The sequence below is a fragment of the Xiphophorus maculatus genome, chromosome 5 (genome assembly GCF_002775205.1).
Source record: "Xiphophorus maculatus strain JP 163 A chromosome 5, X_maculatus-5.0-male, whole genome shotgun sequence".
NCBI lineage: Eukaryota > Metazoa > Chordata > Actinopteri > Cyprinodontiformes > Poeciliidae > Xiphophorus > Xiphophorus maculatus.
This window is the reverse complement of record NC_036447.1, coordinates 11,448,549-11,471,279: the sequence shown is the minus strand read 5'-3', so window position 1 is coordinate 11,471,279 and position 22,731 is coordinate 11,448,549. Positions and strand designations below refer to the sequence as shown.

At 39.3% G+C, this 22,731-nt stretch overlaps 1 protein-coding gene across 6 annotated transcripts in view; it reads right to left on the bottom strand.

Annotated features, from left to right (window-relative positions):
• Positions 1-20,787, bottom strand: part of LOC102223593 (lysine-specific demethylase 4C-like) — a 39,755-nt gene extending 18,968 nt beyond the window's left edge. For 2 of the 6 annotated variants that reach the window (XM_023333686.1, XM_023333687.1), the window contains exons 1-15: positions 20,686-20,787; positions 18,692-18,858; positions 18,276-18,451; positions 17,733-17,847; positions 17,114-17,307; positions 13,825-13,874; positions 12,914-13,017; positions 12,615-12,752; positions 12,198-12,391; positions 11,878-12,104; positions 9,347-11,205; positions 9,105-9,216; positions 4,712-4,908; positions 3,646-3,892; positions 1,038-1,114 (exon numbers count right to left, since the gene is read on the bottom strand). In XM_023333686.1, the coding sequence (XP_023189454.1) occupies positions 1,038-1,114; positions 3,646-3,892; positions 4,712-4,908; positions 9,105-9,216; positions 9,347-11,205; positions 11,878-12,104; positions 12,198-12,391; positions 12,615-12,752; positions 12,914-13,017; positions 13,825-13,874; positions 17,114-17,307; positions 17,733-17,847; positions 18,276-18,451; positions 18,692-18,835 (3,834 nt within the window). In that variant the 5' untranslated portion in view covers positions 18,836-18,858; positions 20,686-20,787. Of the gene's footprint in view, positions 1-1,037; positions 1,115-3,645; positions 3,893-4,711; positions 4,909-7,558; positions 8,352-9,104; positions 9,217-9,346; positions 11,206-11,877; positions 12,105-12,197; positions 12,392-12,614; positions 12,753-12,913; positions 13,018-13,822; positions 13,875-17,113; positions 17,308-17,732; positions 17,848-18,275; positions 18,452-18,691; positions 18,859-20,685 lie in introns of those variants that run through there. The other 4 variants (XM_023333690.1, XM_023333689.1, XM_023333688.1 and 1 more) reach the window with 4 other exon arrangements.
• Between the last annotated feature and the right edge of the window lie 1,944 nt (positions 20,788-22,731).

Here is a 22,731-nt window from a genome sequence, read left to right as displayed (position 1 = left end):
CTGAGAAAACCAATAAAGAGAGGTGAGTTACCAAAATGTTCTCATGTGCTTGGATAAACTTGAGGTTTGTCTAGCAAAAAATACAAATAAAAACCTATGGAAATATGATTCTATATCATACAGTTTATAGGCACCCTTGGCAAGGATGTCTAAAAAACCTTGAAATAACATTACAAATTTAGAAAAAGTCTATATTTAACCTAACTGATTAAATGGGGAGAAAACCTATGTTATGAAATGTGTTTAATCAAAACAATGTAGCTGAACTCTTTAAAAAAAACTTATATTTTTGATTCAGATCAGCATTTCTACAAACTTCTAATAATTGATTTACTACTTTCCTTTTCCACCAAGAACAAATATGACGAAACAGAAGCCCATTTCTTTTAGCCAGTGGCCACAAGGCTGGACAGTGTGTTTATTACACACACTGAGCAGGATGGTAACAAAGGTAAATAAATCTGAGTGAGTGACATTTTGGGGTTTACCAAGTCTGTGTAACGACCCTTAGACTGTATCTACATGCAAACTGATTGTTAGGGAGGAATGCCTGGAAAAAGATGTTCTGTCCTGCCATCAGAACCCCCTATATAACTTTAATTGGAAATAATATCCTTTGGTCAAGTAAGATTAGGGTTTTTAGAAAGAAAAGAAATACTCCAGGTGCCTTCTACATAAAAGGAAAGGTTAATATAAGAAAAAGCATCTGATGCATGCTATTAAAAGGACAGAATTATATATTTTCCAGGAACATAGTGTGATTTTATACCACAATCAAGTGACCATGTTATCTTCAGTTTTTTATAATATTCATATTATATTCATACATATTTCATATGTATGAATAGACAAGACTAAGGGCTTTTCTTTTGTTAAAAATCAATTCCTTAAAACAAAGGTTAGGTTTCTCTAAAATTCTCAGAATAAGAGTATCATTTTGCAATTAAAAAATAATTCAATTTATTGTTACTTCTACATTTTACCACTTTGATACAAGACAGGACAGCTTTGTTAAAATTGGAAATAAACTGTCTTACATCTGCAAAGCCTCCTTCCGAACAGCGATCACACGACCATTGTTCGCTGATGTCTTCTGCAGCTACACCGTAGCAGCCTACAGGAAGGAGAGAAGGGGGAAATCAGATGTAAAAAAAATGTCCCAATAGAGTGAGATAAAACAACACAGTCGACAGGAACAGCAAGGTCTATTGTTACAAAACAGTTGACAAAATGCCATAGCCACATTGTTTCCAGAGGTTTTTGATGGCATTGAAGTGGTGGGTTTCTGTGTAGACAAGCCCAGTATTGCAGACTAAGTGGAAATTGAGATCTTAGTGGTCTGTGTGGCCGTGTGTGAGGGATTATCTGGGTGGCCAGGATAAAAGAAAGCATAAAATAAAAAACAATACAAGTTTTTTTAACAGTGGTTTCTGTGTATGTTTTATGCTAAATGATACTTTCATGTAAAGTACTTCAAGTGATGATTTGTGATTAGTTTAGGAGCTGTGCGTTTTGCAAGAAAAACATTTCAAATTATTTTCCACAAATAGAGATTTTTTTTTCAGATTTTGATGTAGTAAAACTGCTTTGATTCCTTTAAACCTAGCAGATGGTTACAATAAAAGTACTAAAGCCTTCAGACATATAAGGAAGAGGGACATTTTAAACTCTCCAATCTTTTTCTTGACTATCCATCACATAACCAAAAATAAAATCCAAGCCCACCTCTGTTTCCTTTCCAGAGTTCAGATTACTGTTCAGGGGGGAAAGCTACATTAATGTGTATTCGTTCTCCTGTCTCAAAATCAAGCTTGTGGCTTTTTCCCTCAGTGTCAGATGACATAAGCTTCATCTCTTTCTCCCTCATGCTAGCACAAACCAAGTAATTACAAATGCAGTACAGCTGCTATGAAGTCACCGCACAGTGCAGAACATGTCTGGATCACAGAGGATATGTGGCAGGATCAACTCTAGTATCAGGGATTGATTCTGACTTTGAGAGAAAGAAAGTGACTGTGAGACACTTCCAGATGTAAAGAACAGCCAGGCTCAGAAGTATTCATACTGTTATAGGTTTCTTCATTGGACCAAGTTTGATTCAGTTTGGTTCTGAAGTGATAGGCAATGTTTAATAGGACATTATTACGGTAATTACGTTTTGACAAAACAACAGCATAACTATAAGCCTCCTCAGTAATAAAGAGGGAAGCCTGTGTTGGCATTACAGTAATCAAACCTTTTTTCTAAATGCTCAGCAGTCTTTTGCATGCTTCCACTATTACACTTCAAAAACATAAAATCTCACTAAGTATTTTCTGTCTAGTTTTAATGCAAATATCTTAGTATCCTGGAAATAAGAAGAAAACAAATTACAAGTATCTTTTTAACAATACATAGCAGCATACGAGGAGTCAGCAATTCATTAATATTAATAAAAAGATACAAATTAATTCCTCTGGCAGATTTTGAAAAAATTATCTTTTAAAATCAATATTAAGAAATGATTGACTTAAAACAAGCTCCAATATCTTGCTGAAAAGCTACATTACTTGTAAGTTAGTCTAATTGTGTTTCAAGTTTACTAAGACATAAAAATACTTGGTAACACATGGTTCTTTTTACTAGTTGTTTGCTGTTTGCCATTTAGTACTTTTGCAGTAAAGTAAATTAGGTTTGCCAGAGGATGTTAGTTTGAACCCACTGACACTAAGAAGCTTGATGGTGTTTCACTCTGTTTTGTTGTTTTTAGTTTTCAGTCTCAGTCTCTCATCCTAGATTTAGAAATGCTGGCAACCTTTTGGGAATCACAGCATTATGGCAAATACCTACATAATTTAAGTAGTACTGATGTCTACAGTTACTCAGTACAAGATACAGTGGGCCTATTTCTCTCCCTCTCTGTCTTTCTTTTTGAACCATAAGGACTTGCAACTAAAAGGCAATTAAATAAAAATCTGGTTTACTCATTTAATGCAATGGAAGTGTGTTGTATTTGGGTCTTTTAAAAGAATAATGGGATCACATGACACAATATGTCCCTTATTCCATGACCATTTCAGTCCCCAGACATAACCTTCAGATAGAAAACTGTGATGTTGCCTCTGCTCCTAATGTAAATATAAATTTTTAAACTACTTTGAATGCTGTTAATTGCAGGTCTAACAGAGAAATCTAATTGGGTAAAATGGTCAGCAGCATGACAACACAACGGGTGAAAATCAGCCACAGATCTCTTGGTGCGTCTCTATAAAAGCTAAAGCTGAATGTAAAATGCATAGGCTCTGTATGCTGTCAAATGAAAAGATATACATATTTAAAGGCTTGTTTCTGGTTTGGGGCTTTAGAACACAGCCTATGTGTGGTGAAGGGAAAAGATTTGATTGGCTGATGAGGGAAGCAGAATACCTCTGAGAGAGAGAGAAAGTGAGGGACAGAGAGAGTGGACTGAAAAGAAAACAGACTTAAGAAAATCAGGACGTATAAACCCAGCGACCTTCTACCAAATACATAAAACATACTCAATCTACACTTTCTGCTAGTTGGTAAGTCCCATGAAGCTTGACCACAGTAAACAGTGGCATGTACAACAGAAAGCACTCTCGCTCACTGTCCTTCCCACTCTAATCATTCCTTGTGCCGACTTACTTGCGTGAACTTGCAGACAACAGCTCTGGCAGTACAGGAGAGGGGAGGTGCCATCTTCTTGCAGCAGAGGGTTCGTAGGAGTTGGGGGGCAGTTCTGTTCTCGGAAAGAAAAGCAGATCTCGGGGACCAGGGGCTTGGACCTCCTCAACCCGCCACAGCCAGGCGTGGGGGGTGTCTCCATTGGAGACACAGCTTTGGAGGGGTCCTTCACTGTGACAGATTTGCTGTCCTCAGTATTGTCGTCAGCCTGCAGGAGAAAGAGGCAGCATAATTTTTAAAACTTAAACAGGCTGGAACATTGACAGGGTATGTGGGTGATGAAACATATGCCTCCCTGCGTTGTAAAGAGAGCTGTCACTCTACGTGACATTTCAGCCAGCAGGAAATTGCAAGGGCCAACTGTAATAAACAGCAACGTCCCTGTGGAAAAACTATGTGATTATTGTGACCTGTGGGTTTAGTGTTACTTCTATTATTCAGGTAATTGACCGGTAATCATTCAGCAGCAACTTCTGTGCAAAGGCAAAAAGTGAGTTTGAAGAAACTATATTAGGATTACGACACAATATTTTCTGCTTCAGCAGGAAAACTAAGATTCCTCTTTACTGTTTGTTTTCACTTTTCCCACCAACGTTACATGTCGAAAGAAGCAAATATACTTATTTGAACTCTGTAACTTCAGAACATAAAACAACAGAATCTTGTTAGGTTACATGTCGGTTTTAAATTTAAACAAAATGCAGGCAAGGTAATATAGACTAACAAAAATGGGAATCACCAACAATATCCTGCCAAAGTGTTCACTGACCATTTGTTAGACAGTTAGAGCTATAACTGAGTGGTGTAGGTTAAACCATAATCATATGTTAGTAAAATGGCCCAGTGAAACTCCAACCCAACAAATAAGAGAAAAACATCAAGGGAAATCAACACTACTGAAGAGTGCTGTCTTGTAGAACCAGTGTTCAAGTAACCTTAATATATTTTGTTTTGCAGATTTTACTATACGCAGCAAAACAGAAATTAGAACTTCCATTTTGATATATACCTATAGATGTGAGTTTACCTGATAATATGGCATGAAGAGTGTGCAAACAGCACAGTGTGGCTCCATGGTGGCTGCATGAGCATTGTACTCCCTCTCTGCAGAGAAGCAGCTCTTTCTGTTTTGCCAAAGGTAGATGAGAGGCTTTGCCCATCCTTCCATTTCATTCTCCCCCTCCTCATCCTCTTCCTCTTCTGCCAGGCTTGCTTCAGGAGGCTCTATTTTAAGAGGGTCAAATGTGAGTTACAACAATAGCTGTTAATACACAACACATAATAGAACAGAGAAATTGGAAGGTATAGTTCATATGCCGAGGAAATTATTAGATTTTCTCCTCACACCGTGGAACTACTACGAATCTGAAAGTTGTTTCAGCTGAAGTCATTTTTAGCAGCAACACTATTTTGATGTGACTTTCAACATTTTTTTGATTTTTAATATGTTTCTGTGCTACACTAAAAACAATACAGTGATTATTCATCAACCATTGAATACATTATTAAAGGTTTTAATTGAAAACATGGTGCACAGTGGAAGAGTTGGTAGCACCAGGCTAGATTTGAATCCTGGCCTACATGTTCTGGCCTCTCTGTGCATTTGTGCGTTCTCTCCTGGCACTCCAGCTTCCTCCCACAGTCCAAAAACATGACTGTTGGGTTAATTAGTCTCTGGATTGTCCTCAGGTATGAATGCGTCTGTGTGTTTGTGTAATTCTACCCTTTGTTTTTTTCCACCTACCTGATTTTTAGATTACATATTCAAAGCACTGACCATTATACACATATTTGTTACATCATACTGACTTTTTGTATTTATACAAATTCAGTCTGAAAAAGACTGAGAATCCAGGAGATCGGAGTCTGGAATCTTGACCTAAAAGATCAAATCAAGCTCGAACTTGAGTTGAAAACTGTTAAGTTAGTTTGTCCAAAAAAATTGCATCGGTGTTGCACTGTCACAATTATAGACTTGCTTTATCTCATGTTAAAACTAAACATCAGTTAATGATGTATTTTCTCAGGCGGCTCTAGCTTATTTGACTCTTTCTCAAGGGTCAAAATCGGGAGACATTTAATAATAACATCTTATCTTTTTAGTGATTGTTAGTTAATTAGGTCTATTATTTGGCTGTGGAAATGTAGCATGTGTTAATCTTATAACTGCTGTTTGCAGTTTTCATTCTCTAATGCAGACTTGCTGTGCAGTCGCATCTAATCCCTGTAATTATAAAGAATCCTAGCAACAATTTTTAATTACGTCTTCACCAAGGACTGTTGTGTCAACAAACAGAACTCTTTGCTTTCCTGCTGATGATAAGAGTTGACTAAAATACATTTTTGGATTATATTTACAGCCAAAAACATTCAGTATGTTGTTCTCATCTCACAATAATCCCCTCATTTTTAATAGCTTTCTGTTAGTACTGCTATAATTATTGGTTGCATTTATCAAATGAAAATTAATATCTTGCAGCCATGGTTACAATAAGTTCACATGCCTGTGAAGTGATGAAAAAGCTCTTCAATACAAAATAAATAGTAGTTCATCTTTCTAACTGCTGTAATAATCATTAATAAGTGAGCATGGGTTCTTAAACTTATTAAGAAGATATTACTAATAAAACCAGTGAATATGCACAGGCAGGTCCTGCGCTTTGTGAATTGTTGCTAAAGAATTGCTTATAAGTACGCCAAATGTCCATAAGTCACAGATGATATTTGTTCCAATTTCCTAATCAACTGATCTGTGTATTATTTAGTTATCTTTGGTCTAATCCAGACATCATTTCATTTAGAAGCTACTCTCATCAGAAGGGAATTTTTACCTAATTTCACTTAATCCAACATGTTCTATGTAACTATAAGGATAACAAGTTGTATGCTTTTCACACAAAACTATTTTTTGTCAGCTGGCACTACCCAGACTGAGCACTCATCCACTACATTGGTGAAAGTGGTGATGCATGCAGTGAGAGTGCTTGAATTTGTCAATTACTACTATTTAAGCCTAAAATTGTTGCAGATCCAAAGCTTTGATAGTGCTAGCCTGCAGGAACGTATTAACATCTGTAGTGGCTGTTTCTAGTCATTTTTTTAACATACTGGTATAAAGGTGATAAGATATTCACAACTCATGTTCATCTCAACTGATCTGTGTATTATTTAGTTATCTTTGGTCTAATCCAGACATCATTTCATTTAGAAGCTACTCTCATCAGAGTAGCTTCTGAAGAGAGTGTTAGTGTTAATGTTTCAGGAAGGGTGAGAGAAAAGGTTTGGCCTTATGGTATTTATTCAGTTATGTGGCAGTGATACAGTGCAGAATTGTGGGGGTGTAATAGAGAAGCAATTTAGGTGTTTTGGTCAGGAAAGAGTGTAGGGAAATTTACATATTATGGGTAAGTAGCTATTAGTTTAAACTTTCATATCCGAGCAACCCTAGTAACATGCATAACTCATTTGTGTTTCTAGCACTCATGCTCATTTGAGGACTTGGTGCTTAGTTCAATCTGATGTCTCCACAGAACAAGCTATTTCCTGAATAAGAAAGTCCTCACAAAGCCAGGGTCATTCTACTGTCATTAAGATAAACAGTTGCAACTGGTGCTGAAATATTCAACCCTCACAATCATGAAGATAACGAATGTGATTCTGCATGTACACATACATCAAGAGTGTTGCTAAGGGGGACCCTCACGCCTGCCTCATATAAACCATGAAAACAAACAGATCATCTATTCAAAAGGTCATTGCACTGTGGTAGGCCAGACAATTAAATGTTTATGAGCACATTGACGTCAGAGGCATCATACTGGTCATGGTGGTGGGATGTCATATCATTTAGAATATAAGGAGGGAAGGAACAGACCACAGAGATGAAGGATTTACTGTGGGAGAAGACACATTTGAGTTAATGATACAGAAGTTATTAGTTACAATGCTTCACAAAAGTATTCACACTCTTTGAGCTTTTTCGAATTTTGTCACATTATAACCACAAACTTCAACGCATTTTATTGGGATATTATGCAATAGACCTTCAAAAATAATACACAACTGAAGTGAAAGAAAACATTTTATATGCGTTTAAAACTTTCTTGTTTATAAATAAAATCTAAAAAGTGTGGTGTGCAAATTGTTTGCAGCACCTCCTGAGTCAATATTTAGCAAAAACCACCGTTCACTGCAATTAAAGATGCGAGTCATCTGGGTAGTGTCTCTACCAGTTACGTACGTCTAGAAACTGACATTTTAGTCCATTCTTCTTAGCAAAACAGTTCAAGTTCCGTCAGTTCAGATGGAGAGCATCAGTCAACATCAATTTTCAAGTCTTGCCACAGATTCTCAATTGGATTTGGATCATGACTTTGACAGGGTCATGGTAACACAAAAATCTGCTGGTGAGCATCCAATTTGAGCTGTATGTTTAGGTGCGATGTCCTGCTGGAAGGGGGGACTTCTGCCTCCGTCTCAAGTCTTTTGCACCCTCTAACACGTTTTCTCCCAGGATTATCTGCATCCATCTTCACATCAACTCTGACCAGATTTCCTGTCCCTCCTGAGGAAAAGCATTCCCCCTTAATGATGCTGCCACCACTGGTGCGGAAGGTGTGTTCAGGGTGAGGTGCAGTGTTAGTTTTCCACCACAAACAGCGTTTTGCCTGTAGGCCAAAAAGTTATATTATTAAACTGGGATACTGTTTTATTGTCTAAGCTTGCTTGAAACGTCTCAGTTTTATCCCTGGCCTATTTACGGCGTCAACTGGTCCACATGATGACTTTTGGTTGGCTCATACCTCTAAGGACTTCACAAAATAGGAGAACACTTATGTAGCTTCTATAGGCAAACTGATTTTAGGTTGCAAAGAACAAATTTACTATTCAGATGTTTTTAAACAAGTTTACTTTTCTTTCCGTTTCACTATTATTACCATCTCTCCTATTGTAGTTATATTGTACATTGTCCCAGTTTTAAATAAACAAACCTAAAATCTAAATTTTGTCTTTCATATGAAATCCCAACACAGTACATCAAAGTTTGTGATTATATTGTGGAACAAAAAGCAATTAAGGGGCTTTAACAAGTTTCAGACTGTAAATTTGAGATAACTTTAGTCAGTTTAATGATTTCTGAGTAGATTGTGCCTCTAAATCCAATTAAGGAGAAGGAAGTTTATGGCAGCTATGTTTGGGGTCACTGTAATTTAGCCATGAAAAAATGTAAAATATGGTTTCTGAATTGGAGCCACCCCTTACGACAGAAACCACAACAGACAACACCTTTTTTTTTTAAATGAGCATTGCTGAGCATGACTTTCAACAGGAGCATTTACTGCTGTCTGCAAATCTTTACAATGCTTAGCCATAACAGTAACGTTCAAAATAACTCGATGTGTGTATGAGAATGTGCCCACCCTCATCACTGGCAGTCTGTTGTTTCACAGCGGTGGGGACGGCTCTTGCGGTGGGTTTCCTGAGAGGGTGACGCCAGCTCTTAGTGGTCCTCTTGGCTGACAGGGCTGGGTACTGGGACAGACAGGGATTAGTGGGAGGTTAAACCATGCAAACAATTTGTCTTGGTGTAAAGAATAAGAAATCAACTAAACTGTGTGTGTAAAAAAAAGAGAGAGAGAGAGAGAAAAGGAAAAGAACTCACAGCACTAACTTCCCCAGGCTCAAGGCCAGACTCATCACATTTGTAGTTATTTGGGTCATTTTCCTCTTCTTCCTCTGAAGAATCACTGCTGCAGCGTCCTTTCAAACTATGTTGCTGCTCTTCATCTTCAAGATCAGATGCTTCTTCATCTTCCATATCCGTCTCGTCTTGTTCAGTCCGGTGAAGCGATGCTACCCTCTCAGGGTGTAAACACGCATCGGCCTCGCTCTGTCTCGACACAGATCCAGCTCTGTTCTCTTCGACTTTCTGCAACTCGTAATCCTCACAGAGTCCCAGAGGTTCGATAGCACCGACTGAAAGGAGTGAGGTGGGCTCCAGCTGGGCCCAGGTGAGACTGCTACCTTCATCCTCCTGGTTCTCTGATCTGCATAGGTCCTTCGCAGCATCCTCCAGGTCCGTGACTTCTTTGCACTGAGGTTCGGTCCACATGGTGTAAGGCAGAGGATCGTGGGAGAAATCAGACGGGAGATCTGGGTGCAGACTCTGGATGAGAACTGCAGGACTCTGGGAAGTGAAGTTCTTCCAGATACTACTGGAGGAGGTTTTAGGCTCAGTGTGTTGGAAAGAACAGTTAGAGTACATAGTGTGGTAGTTAGGTTTTAATGCTGAGTGGTTCTCATGCTGAGGGTGTAGTGAAGAATCAGGGGTTTGAGGAACATCACTAGCGTTAGCAGATAATAGCATTACATTTGGACTGCAGGCACCGTCTCTCTGAGTTCTGCAGTTGTCTTTATTTGGATTAGGCAAGTTGAGTTGTACACTTCTCTGAATTAGCTGGCTCTGAGTTGTATCACTTTGCTCGGGGATGAAACTTTCCAGCGTTGCGTGATCTCCTTCCGCAGCAGATTTTATTAACATTTCATGGACGTCGCCAGATGTTCTCTTGCACAAACCACTGGCAGCTAAATGATCTGTGTTTGCTTCTGCTGTCTCCTCACAATTAACTGAAGCCTCTAAATGCCAGCGGTTGTCATGGTCTCCTGTACAGGGTTCTGCTGGCTGTAAATTAGTCCCTTCCTCCCTAGCTTCCTGTGAGGACGGCGAGCCGGTTGGCGTCTCCCTCTGAAGCACAGGTGCGATCTGGTGGCTTAATGCTCCGGATTTGTGGAAATGAGTGAAGTCATCATCGGCGGGGGTGAGGGAGGGCATCTCCTGGGTCAACACAGGTGGCAACGGGGAAGCGCCCACCTTCCCGGCCGGCTCCGGTGTGAGCTGTGGCATATCCGCTGCATTCCTCTGCAACAGAGGAGGCAAAAGGCTTTCCTCTGTGCTGCCTTTTCCCACACTCTGAGTGTGTTGTGAGGCAGCAAAGGAGCCACTTGGTGTGTAACTATCGCCCTCTGCTGGCTCATAAAGTGCTTTCATGTCGGAGTGTTGATTAACATGTTCAGGATCAACATCGACGTCCATGTTCTCTGCTTTTACAGTGTCGTTAGTGTAATTCCTGGTACCCGTATGCGTGCTCCTGTCAGTGTCAGTGCTCATAGTTAATGCTGAAGTTGAGGAAGCTGATACGTGAGCCTGAGGTTCAGAGAGACACGTGTCCATCAGAGTCTCTGCAGACCGGTTCGTGCGGGAAGGTGAGTCGAGGTCTTGCTGCGCAGAAAACCTCGAATCGCTGACTTCCAGATGCGGCTGTGGAGCCCCGGGACCTTCCCTGGGTCCTTCTGGGCTCCAGTTTGTGACCCCTGAGAGGTCCTGGGGTTCAGACTCGGCTGCTTTTAGCCTGTCCTCCACCAGTAAAGTCTGGGGGTTTGACTGAGATGTGTCCTTTTTAGAAAACTCTAAATTTTTACTCTCAACACGGTTTACTTTGACAACACACATTTGTTTGCAAGCTGGTGAGAATAAAGAAGAGAAATAAAACAAGCAAATATCAGTCAGTGATGGAAAAAAAATCAGCTAAAGAAATGCAAGAAAATACATCTGATCATACAGAGAATTTTACAATCACTCATCATGAACATGATTGTCATTTGATTTTAACTCTTTAACTCTGTTTCAGAGTGAACTAATCAAACAACATGGTCAAAATTATACATACAGACTCAATTTTGGGGGGGATAAATGTAAAGACAAGCAAGTTTCAGAGATTAACCACCTGACCCAAATTGTTCCACCAGTGCCTCGGTCTTCAGTAAGACCAGTTTAACATCGCCACAGGCTATGGGTGTGTTTTGGTGCTCCTAGCACTGATCAGATACTTTCAATGGGTGAAAGTATTTGTTCCAGAAAAAAAACATGGTCAGGAAACGCAAGAGGGGTTTTTCTGCACATTACTAACGGATCTTTATTCAAATATTACTCAGGATGTGTGTATATATTTGTATGTAAAATTCGGACCCCCATTTGTATTAGTAAAAATTCACAAGAAAAGTCAAACATGTATCATCATTTCTTATTTTTAAAACTCATTGAAATTGTTTACTGCTCCAAGTCATGCTGATGATGAACCTGTTTTGGAAAAGGAAAAAAATAAAAAATAATAAAAGTTAATCAAGCCATCTTACCAGAAAGCTGAGGCAAGTTCTGATTCTGGTTGTGTTTGGACTCGGCCTGTTTTTTCTTCCCTTTCTCCAGCTCCTTGTAGGAGGTCCCTGCTGCAGACCGCCTCGCCTTGGGGGCAGACTGCCCACCCAGAGGTTTTCTCTTGCTGCTGCTCAGTGCTAAGCTGCCATCCAGATCAACAGGCTCCTCTGTGGTCCTGAGGCGTTTGGAGCGCATACGAGAGTGACCGCTGCCATGACAGGAGAAAGATTGCAAAAAAGTCAAACCAAAAAGTTTTCATCTTTTAGAGAGAAGAAAGATCACAGCAGATTGCATATGGTACCCTTTGTTAGCAGACTTGGTCTTACGGCGCCTCTGTAACCAGCTCTGCAGCTCCGGTGTCGTACTGGGAGTGGGAACCGTATGGTCGATGAGCGTCGAGTCCTTGCCCAGCATCCAGCTAGCGTAACGGTCAGGTTGGAAACGCTTCACAAAGGGTTCCATGGATATCTTCACCATATCCTTGCTACATGTGCACTAAAGAAAAGGAGGCAACAGTTTATATATATATATATATATATATATATATATATATTTATTAAATTACATTGGATTACTTTGAAGCTACGTGAGCACAACTTCATATTGAAAGTCGGCCATTTCAGACTTCATTCACATTTCTTATTTTAAAAATCACTAAAATAGTTTGTGCAAAGCTTTAAAACGATTTGTGTTCAGATTGGCCTGAGTGTGATGTTACCTGTGTGGCCACCTTGCCGTAGTCTATCCAGCGCAAAGTGGCAAAGTTGGTGGACTCCGCACAGTTGAAGCCATGATTGAATCCAGCATGGTAACCATACGGGAAGGTGATCATGAACTCTCCGGCTTCCTGAGTAATCTGAGTATTAATCATAAAGTGAGTTGGTGAGAAATGGGACAAAAAAATAGTGTAGACAGAACAGTAAGTTGGAGCAAGTGAAATTTCAATAGTTTGGATCCTTGTTTCAGTAAAGGCGGTAGGGCAGGGAAAGCTAAATGTGTACAAAATGAGGAGTTTACCTTATCAAAGGGAATGCCATACTTCTTCAGTATAGAGGGAGAGATGAGGGTCATCTTGTGGCGCAGAAAAGCTTCGCAGCCCTTGAAGCTGTTGGGAAAAAAACCTGAAAGAGAAAAACACACATACACACACCAGTCTGAAATCACAGAGAGTCTGAAAACAAAAAGGAGATCTATAAAAAGATATTATCTTAATATGTCAGCACACAAAGAGTCCCAGTTTCCAAGCATAATAAAATCTAAAAGAATGATTGAATTAATAAACGATAACAAAATTATTCCCCAATGCAGTCTGATTCACATTAAGGGTGAGTTCTATAGGGGGAGTCGCTGCCCATCTCTAGCTGTCAATTTGTACACTCTGGCCATGGGACACATTTCTAAAAGTTCATAATGCCCTGCACTCTAACAAGGTTCCCAGTGCTTCTGCAAGAGAATAAATCCCACATCATCACAGATACTCGACATTGCTTTTCCTCATAATCATTCTTTGTTCCAGTTAACATGATTCCAGTTAACACTCCAGAAGTGTTTAGTAAACGCCACACATTTATGCTTCTAGATGACAGACAAAACTTCTCCTACACCTTAAAAACAAGCGGTTGTAGATAGTAAACAGACTTGTTCATGGTGGAGGCTACTGGGTACTGGATACTAGTCTGCCTCACGTTTACGCCCAAAGAAAAAATGATTTTAATTATTATTTAAAAAGTTCCTTTCTGCATTCTGATTTAAAATGTCTTGCAAATTATTTTTATAAGAAACTATAAAAATCAGTGTGGTGTTGGTGATTTTGTCTAAAATTGCATTTAAAAAATGTCTTCACTTGGTATTTATTATCCAAGGAATAAGTGTGTTTAAATTGAAGGCTGGGTTTTCAACAATGTTTTTTTTTTTTTTTTTTTTCGTACCTGTAGCCAGGCGCTCCAGTCGTTTCCCATGCTCTGGGGGGATGGCATACCTGTTAGACAGGGACATACAGAGTTATTTCTGGCTGCACTTAATTACTGCCTCAGTGCCAACATTAGGAAATTCAAGACTGCCATCAAGTGGTGGATAAGGGAAAAAAATGGAGGAAGAAATATCTACTTTTTTAACTGTTATTTATAAAATGATTAATAAAAACAGTGAAATTTCATTGCTTATCCTATTACGATGCTCAAGTTTTCAGAATAACTGACACTTTCTAAGTTGCAGCTTCACAAGAGCCAAAACCTATGTAATGCAATGGAAAGGTCAAAAGAATCACTGATTGCTGGTGCAATCAATTTATGGAAAAAAGGAAACTATTCTGTGTTTTCCTATGAAACCCTACTGATGCAACCTGATTTAAAAGTTGAAACTCTGCCAGAAACTCAGATAGTGTGACGGAGGCCCCTCAGGGATTCAACCGGCACTCTATCCGACCAGCTCCATCCGCCCTCAGGTCTGTAGCATCTCCATCATCGTGTGACCCGTCAGCTTAACGCAGCAGTGGGAGACATAGAAAGAGGGGAGACACAACCTTCGGTGGAGGTGAAGCGGGGAACCGGGAGGGGAATTGAGAAGGCTGCCATCTTTAAGCTGATCCCCTCCTGAGATGAGATGCTGAGGAAAGCAGCAGGATGAAAGGAGCGCACCGGTGAGCATGTGCACCAGACGATAAGGGGCTGCAAATACGTGCAAGTACTTGGCACACGGGGCTGCACTAAGTGAGTGTGTGTTTATGTGTGTGTCACAGTCTGGCTGTGACACCGATCCCTGTGGGGGCTGCAGGGCTCCCCACTCTAATGAGCAAAACCACCTCCAGGGCAAGAGAAGGAAATGGAGCAAGGCAAGCTGACAAAGAAATGAAAAGAGAACTCTGTCTAGATCCATCTGCATTCCCCACCTCATCTCTTACTGCAATCCTAACCTCCAAATAACGCAACCCAACTCAAATGCTTGCATTCATCACAATACCATGCATTAAGCAACAATAATTCAACAAATTAGAAACAAAAAAAATCTCTCACGTTTAATTTTAGAGACAACAAAGGACATGTCCTAAAAAAACAAGTCAAATAAAAATTTGAGAAACCTTGGCGAGTAACAGTGGTTCATCCATACTATTACCATACTAATTCATAACTGTGTGTGTAAACTCACGCTGACAGTGAATGCAAATGATCTAATTATGCAAACAACAAGTGAGAAAAGGAAACCTTGAGCTGAATGAAACACATCAACAAAAATCTTAAATAACATGAAGAATGTTCCTTTTCTGGTTGAAAGGAACATTGAAGGATGTTAGCAATAGCTACCTAGCGCTACAGTGCCTTGCAAAAGTATTGAAGTTTGTTCCGTCCACAAGTTTGAAAGTATTTTATTAGGATTTCATGTGATAAAGCAACAAAGTAGTGCATAATTGTGAAGAGGATGGAAAAAGATACACAGTTCTTAAAATTTGAACAAAAAAATGTAAAAATTCAGTCTCCTTAAATAAAAGAACTCAAAAGCCAGCAACTAACTTTGAGTCATCAAATAAGTAAATGGAGCTAGTCTGTGTGATATTACATCTTATTATAAATATAGTTGTTCTGTGACATCCTCAGAAGTTTTTTAAGACAAAACTTGTGAAGACTTGGTCGTCCATCTAAACTGGCAGTCTAGGCAAGAACAGTGTGAATCAGAGAAGCAACTAAGAGGACCATGGTAACTCTGAAGGAGCTACAAAGATCTACAGCTCAGGTGGGGGAGTCTACTGAAAGGGCTTCTAATAGCTTTGCAAATCACAAAACTGGCCTAAATCAAAGAGTGGAGAGGAAAAACCAACTGTTGGGAGCAAAGGCATGCTATTGCGATGCAGGGACAGGTTAGGTCGTCATGTAACTGGAAGACGGATGAAGCAAAATACAAGAAATTTCTGGAAATTGAAACTGTAGGAACAGACAATAGAGTGGAGGTTCACCCTCCTGTCTGTTCCAGAGCAGTATGCTCTGGCTGAACATACAGCCAGAGCGACAATGGTGAGGTTCAGATAGAAACTTATTTGTATGTTGGCCTAGTCAAAGTCCAAACCTAAATCCAAATGCCAATCAATGGCAAGACAGTGTTCAAAAATGCCATCTACTCAATCTAACTGAGTTTGAGTTACCCTGCATTGTAGAGTGGAAATGTTCAGATTTGTCAAATTGGTAGAGGAAAACAAAATAAAATACTTGCAGTTATAATTGCAGCAACAAGTAATTCCATAAATATACTCAGAGGGGGTAAATGCAAATGTATCTCACACCTTTCAGGTTGTTGTATTTGGAACAATTTCTAAAAACAATGGATCGTTTTCCTTCCCCCTTCTCAGTGTGAATCAGAGAACTACTTTGTGCTGGTCTATCACTAATCCCAAATACATGGTTTTAAGGAGATAAAATGTAAAAGAACCTCCTGGGTAGAAATACTTCTGCAAGGTTCTGCATTGCTTGTATAATCTCAGTAAAAATGTTTTTATTCTAGCCTTCAAAATGATTTGCTAGAATTTGGCTGTAGCAACTGTGAAAAGACGAAAGAAAAATCTCAGCTATCACCGTTTTCAAATGTGCTGAATGGTGGAGGTGAGATTGTCAAAATTAGACTTCAATTTGCAACTGCTGTCTTAATTGATTTTTAATCAACTAATATAAAGTTTACAGAAATTAGTTACAACATTTGGTGGTCATAAAAAGGTTGCAACCATAGCAAAATGCCTCATTGCTAACCACAGAATAGTAGGTAAAGGTAAGCATAGTCTAGTCTTAAAGAGGAACTCTTAAACGTTAATCAAATGTGTTTATTAAGTAATTTGGATTTAATTCATATTAAAGAGGCTTACTGTACAGCATAGTGACTTAATATGTAAAGTAGTAAATATCGGAACATATTTGATCATCAGTGTATTAGTGAAGCAACAATTCAAAGGCATATTTGATATTTGCTAACTGAGTTTGAGCTATCCTGCATCACTGTATTGCATAATCATAAAATGTCTGCTACATGAACTGAATTTATCCTGTAATTTAAATATCTTACATGACATTTCATCAAGCTACAGATTCTTTTTCTCAGATATCAGAACCAACTATTTGGTGATGGGAACCAAAGATTGGTCGAATCTGTCTGGAAGTTGTACCACTTACGCCACTTTGTTGAATATTTACACCTTTGTATGTTCACCCTCATACTGAAATCACTGCCACACACACTCACCAGGATTTGGGCTCTCCAAAGTGGAGGTAGTTGATGCTATACAGATCCATATCCTCTGTGTGCCAGGAGAAGGTGGTCTTCCACATCCCAAAGTAGAGATATGGCGTGTTGACCCCCTGTATGGACACACCACAGTCCTCCTCGATAACATCCAGGATGGAGTTCAGATGTCCAATGTTCCACTCTTCTATGTCCTAGGAAATTGGAAACAGGGGCTTAAACCGGTGCTACAGACAATTTACAATCCTGTTGGTTTTTTTTGTTTGTTTGTTTTTGGGGGGGAGTTTCGTGGGGGGGGGGGGGTTAATCAGCTACATAAAATATTATGTTCCAGTGAAATCCCAGGTCTTCCTGTAAAAAGTGACTATGACTATATTAAACTAATATTCTCAACAACAAAAACAAACTGAAACCAGAGATATACAGATAAAACCATTCCTGTGATGTACACTCTGCAATGCTTTGAGTTAAAGGCATTTCAGACAGGATTCTACAGACTCTGCAAGCTACATGCACCGAACCTAAACACAGACAGACGATTATGACTGACTACGAGGGGGGGAAACAGGCCAAAAAAAAGAAACAGAGAGAGTGCAAGTGAGATAGACAGGTCACCTACCTCATCATAGAGGCTGCCACTGACATCTGCACCATATATGGGTGAGACAAAAGTGAGGTTTTTCCAGTATTTCCTCTCAAGATCTTCATAATTCAGGTAGCGAGGTGTACAGTACCTTTAAAAGGGAAAAAAATTAAAACTATATTGGTTTTTTTCATAAAACCCTTGACATAGATGTTACTCTGCATGTATTTCACAGTTTCCTAGATTTCAAAAAATCTTTAAGTGTAAAAGAAATGTTTCAATCATTCCTAATTTTAATCAAATGTAGACTAATCTTTGAATGAGTATTATTTGTATTTTAAGAACATTTAGGATCCCTTAATTATGTGAACAAACGCTACTTAGAGCAGGTCACTCTTAAAAATGAAATTCACCTTCACAAAAGGTGAAATTCAAACACAATATGAAATTCAAACAAAGTGCTCCATAACAAAACATTTTCTAAAATATTCCTCCGCCAGCACCAGAATGGAAGTACCTGTTTGTGAAATACTAAGAATTAATAATACTGAATATTAAATGCGACACTATAATACTCACATGTCACTGTTTGCTAACCGCCTGAACTCCTGCACACTAAGAGGTTTCTTCTGGATGTTGTACTGAGTGAAGAGTCCCGACTGGCCCGCCACCATCTGCTGAATGGGAGCGTCGATCATTAAATCATCAATATCGTCGTAGGTTCGACGCGGCTTCCAGCCTTTAGGGGGGATCACCTATGGCACAAACAAAGAAAGCAGAGACTTGTTGCTGAAAATATAACAGGAACTTAACAGCAAAATCTAAATGATGAGAGCTGATTTGGAAACATTGCACTCGGTTCGCTCTCAAAGAGAAACTCCTTAAAAGGTTTCTCTCTGATTTATTTTCTTAATCCTGCTTGAGTAGGTTAATAAAGCTCTGATACATGAATAAAGAGGAAGCAATGATGTATACCTCTCAAAGTCTCTACCAACCTTAGCCAAGCCTGCCCGGTGTGCACCCTGAGACTCCATGTACACCAGGTACTGGTTGAAGTCTTTGAATTCTTCCATCGTGGGCCTGAAGGTCATAATCTTGCAGGTGGGGTTTGCAGGGGCGGATACCTCTGCTCCCGCCATCCTGCCTCCTCAGTGGCTATAATCTGAGATGGGAAAACAAATGCTTCTATTATTTCTATAAACAAATGCTTCTATCATTTCTTGCTGTTTTTCAATAGATGGTTGTGTACTGATTCTTACTAGAAGCCATATTAAGTATGACTTTAAGTAGAAAGGCAGCCCATTCTGCTTCTGCAGGAATAATAATACATCTTTAAAACTACATTGTTCATTTTCCTTATTGCTATCATTTATGATGAACATCATGCCGACGATTTGTGTCATTATTATTATTATAACTATTGTTATCATCATCATTATTCAGTGTGTGAATGTGTGTGTTAATGGAAGTGACCGATTTTATTGTAAAGCGTCTTTGAGAACCCTTTCAGGGTTGAAAAGCAATATAAAAGTCGGATTTCATTTAATCTCAATATGTTTTATAAATAACTATCTTGTTAGAAACAACTACTATATATAATACATTTGAATAGTAATAGTACTGTTGGTGATTTATTTTAGCTGTCATTGTACTTTTATTTTAGAATTTTTTTAAAATGTATCTCTAAAATTAGGTTAATTTTAGGTATGAAAACAACTTTAAAAATCTTAAAGACATAAGATGGGTTGATATAAACATATCTAAACAATTTAACCTTTTAGATCCCAATACAATGAGCAAAATTATGTAAGCAATGTATCATATTAAATGTCCTTTTTTCCCCATTTAGTGGGATGGCTGAAATCCCAATGTAAGGAAAGCAGATGTCTTATATACAAGACCACTAGATGGCAGTAGAGATTCAGCATATATTGTTTTGATTACTTGAACCTGCAGCTGCCCCTCGCAGCATTTTGTCCCAGCCACCCATCCCAGTTCCACTCCCAACTTTACTGTGTCGGGTACACAAAGGATCACATTGCACCATGTGAATTCAGATTTCCGCACCCTTTTGTACTCCCTCTCGATGCTGCCTCTTTGAAATTTACATTACCGCATAATAAATCATTAATTTTAGAAAGCAGCTACAGACTAAAAATAGATCACTTAAAACACAACAAGCAAAGTAAAAAAAGAAACTACAGTTTTGTCTTACACTTTGGGTTTTAAACAAATTATTAAAATTCTCGATAACCTCCTGGAACAAGTTGATGTAACTAAAACAAATCTGGCTACACTCGAAAGAGTTTAAGTCTATGCTGAGCTGCATTTGACTATTAATACTTCAGCGTGTGTAACTCTGCTCATCTTTGTTGTCTCCCAACGTAACTAGCCAGCTAGCCTACGTTCTGTTATGATGCCGAGTAATGGCTGAACAAACAGCGCAGCTTGCCAATTCAGCTGGCCAGCTCACGTAAAACTACACAGTCAACAGGCTTCTCAGATGTGAACTCACAAAACTCCGTTTATTGGTATTTACCTTTAGTGGCAGTAAAGGGGAAGGTATAAATAACTAGTAGGCTAACCTAGCTGTAACGTTAGCTAACTTGTTACAGTACAGGGAATGGGGTTTAAATGCCCCTCGCAAGGTGGCTTCGCATAGGCCCTTAGCTACATCCTTTCCGACTTCTTGTAGTCGAACTGCTCCATTCTGGAGTTTCAGTGCTGGTGTGTTTGTTCGTGACTTGCAGATTTGCTCGTAAGATAAACAAATAAAGACACGAAAGCTCACAGCAGACGCACGATTGCCAACTTCAGTGATTGCCAGTGCTAAAGGGTTAGCCGCTGATAGCTTCGAACATTCTGCAACAAGAGCCACGAAATGCAACCTGCTTCCTAAACACTATGATTAAAAAACAGGACTCCGTGCACCGTTCTTCCTATAATATCACTGCCGAGAACCCGACTAAGCTCAACAGTTTGTACCTACCTTGATGAAGAGACGGAGTCGTGTTGTTGTTTATCTGCTTCCTTGTTCACCCAGCTGATTCACATGACAGCTGCTGCTTCGTGTAGCGAAGAAGAGGGGCTGCGCTTCACATCGCCTGCGCTTTACGCTGCTGCTGCTACTGTCATGGCCGTGGTGGTGTAGCCCCATCCATGTACTTTGAGATCTGCGAATTAGCTGGCGAAGGGGTCTGCAACGTTTCCAATCCAAAGAGCCATTCCCCCCCGCAGTACAGCAGAATAACTTTTGTTTAGAGCCCAAATTAGTTTAAAGCATTCTTTATACTTTTTATACATATCTATCAGATTCTTTTCCACTTTTAGATTAAAACTTGCTGTGCTGCCCCAGGCAGAAAGACATTTTGCCCATATCAAAAACGACCACTGCTCCTTTTGGTCAGGTTTGTCTTGAGGAGCTTGTATCCCATCATTGATTCATTTGGGGAATTTCTGCTGTGCCAAAGTTGGAAGAAAGTTTTACTAAAGCAGTACAAAAATTATCGATTGGTTAAACATTTTGCAGAGTACTTCATACACATATGTGTAATGGACTGGTGATCTGTCCAGGGTGTACCTCACCACGTATTGCCCTACTGCTGCTCTCCTTGGAGTCTACAAGGACATGCAGGTAGACGACGGCTGGATGAATGGATGTAACTCTTACTGGAATACACAGATTTAAATCCATGGTTTTCAAACTAATAGTACATGGGCTTCCATTTGTAGTACACTGTAGAAAAGTTGGTTTTGAATACTGTATTTACAAGGTAACACAAAGCAAATTAGCAAATAAGCAGTCAAACAGTCAAAAAATCTAGTAGTTCAACACATTGATCTTTGAGCCAAACAGATAGAACTGTTTGGAGCAAGCTACTGTGAAAAAGATTTCAACAACCACCCAGCAGAAACTGATGCAAAGGTCAGTAAACCAAGAACAGACTGGTGGAAGGCTACAGTAATGCTGTGTTCAGTGTGCCAGTCGTTGAATCAGTTTCCACTTCTTAGCTTTCAGAGAAGGCATCCTGTTTGATGAAATTTTTTCTGCTAAAGTCCATCTGTTTCAATGTTTGAAATGTTGTGTGCTATGGTTCTCAGCACACTTTGGTTGTAACAAGTGGTCATTGAGTTACTGTTGCCTTTACGTTATCTTATTCACTTAGTCTGTCAATACTACTTTGATCTCTGAACTTAAAGACTCACACAGCTGCTGCACAGTGTATACATCATCTTTTTTGGACCAGTTTCTGTAAACCCAATAGATGTTTGTGAATAAAAATTCCAGTAGAACAGCAATTTCTGAAATACTAAAACGTTTTTCTAAGTGGTATTCCTTGCAACCCCTTTTGGGAATACACATACACCTTGAACCCTGAGGATATTTTTGGTTGATGAATGGTTCACCCCATATCTCCATAAAAACATGCAGGTGAACCATTTTTTATGGACAGGGCCATTTGTGGCAACTTGTGCCAGATGTTGTCTACCAAGCTTGTTTTCAGTGCAGATCAGATTCTACCAGAACTGGTTTTCCAATCATGTTTGTGGTTTTGATGGGCAGATTCTGAAAGAGTATATGGAGAGGAGGATGTCTGCTTGGAAACCTATGATTTTGTCTTTGTTTGTTTGCAAAGACAAGATTATAAGCCTTGTCTTTATAAAAAGACAAGACTTATGCATATCATGTCCTGTTATCTTCAGGACATGATATGCATGCTGTGGAGCCAAGTGTAAATAAGAGTCTACTTCTCGAAGTCTGAGCCCTTGGTTTAAAACTGGAAAAAGGTTGATAGCTAGTCAAGATTAGCAAGTGCGTCAAGCGAAGAGATTTAAGAGGCTTAGTGTTAGTTATGATGATGGGTGGTTGGAGTAGGTGTTGGATAGATGGATTGTAGGCTCATCTGCAGTAATGCATGATAGAACATGCTGGAAGTTGGTAACCCTTTTAGCCCCCAAAACACCTTGGGATTGAGCTATACATAAACAGAAGATGATGGATGGATGGATGGATGGATGGATAACTTAATTTTCT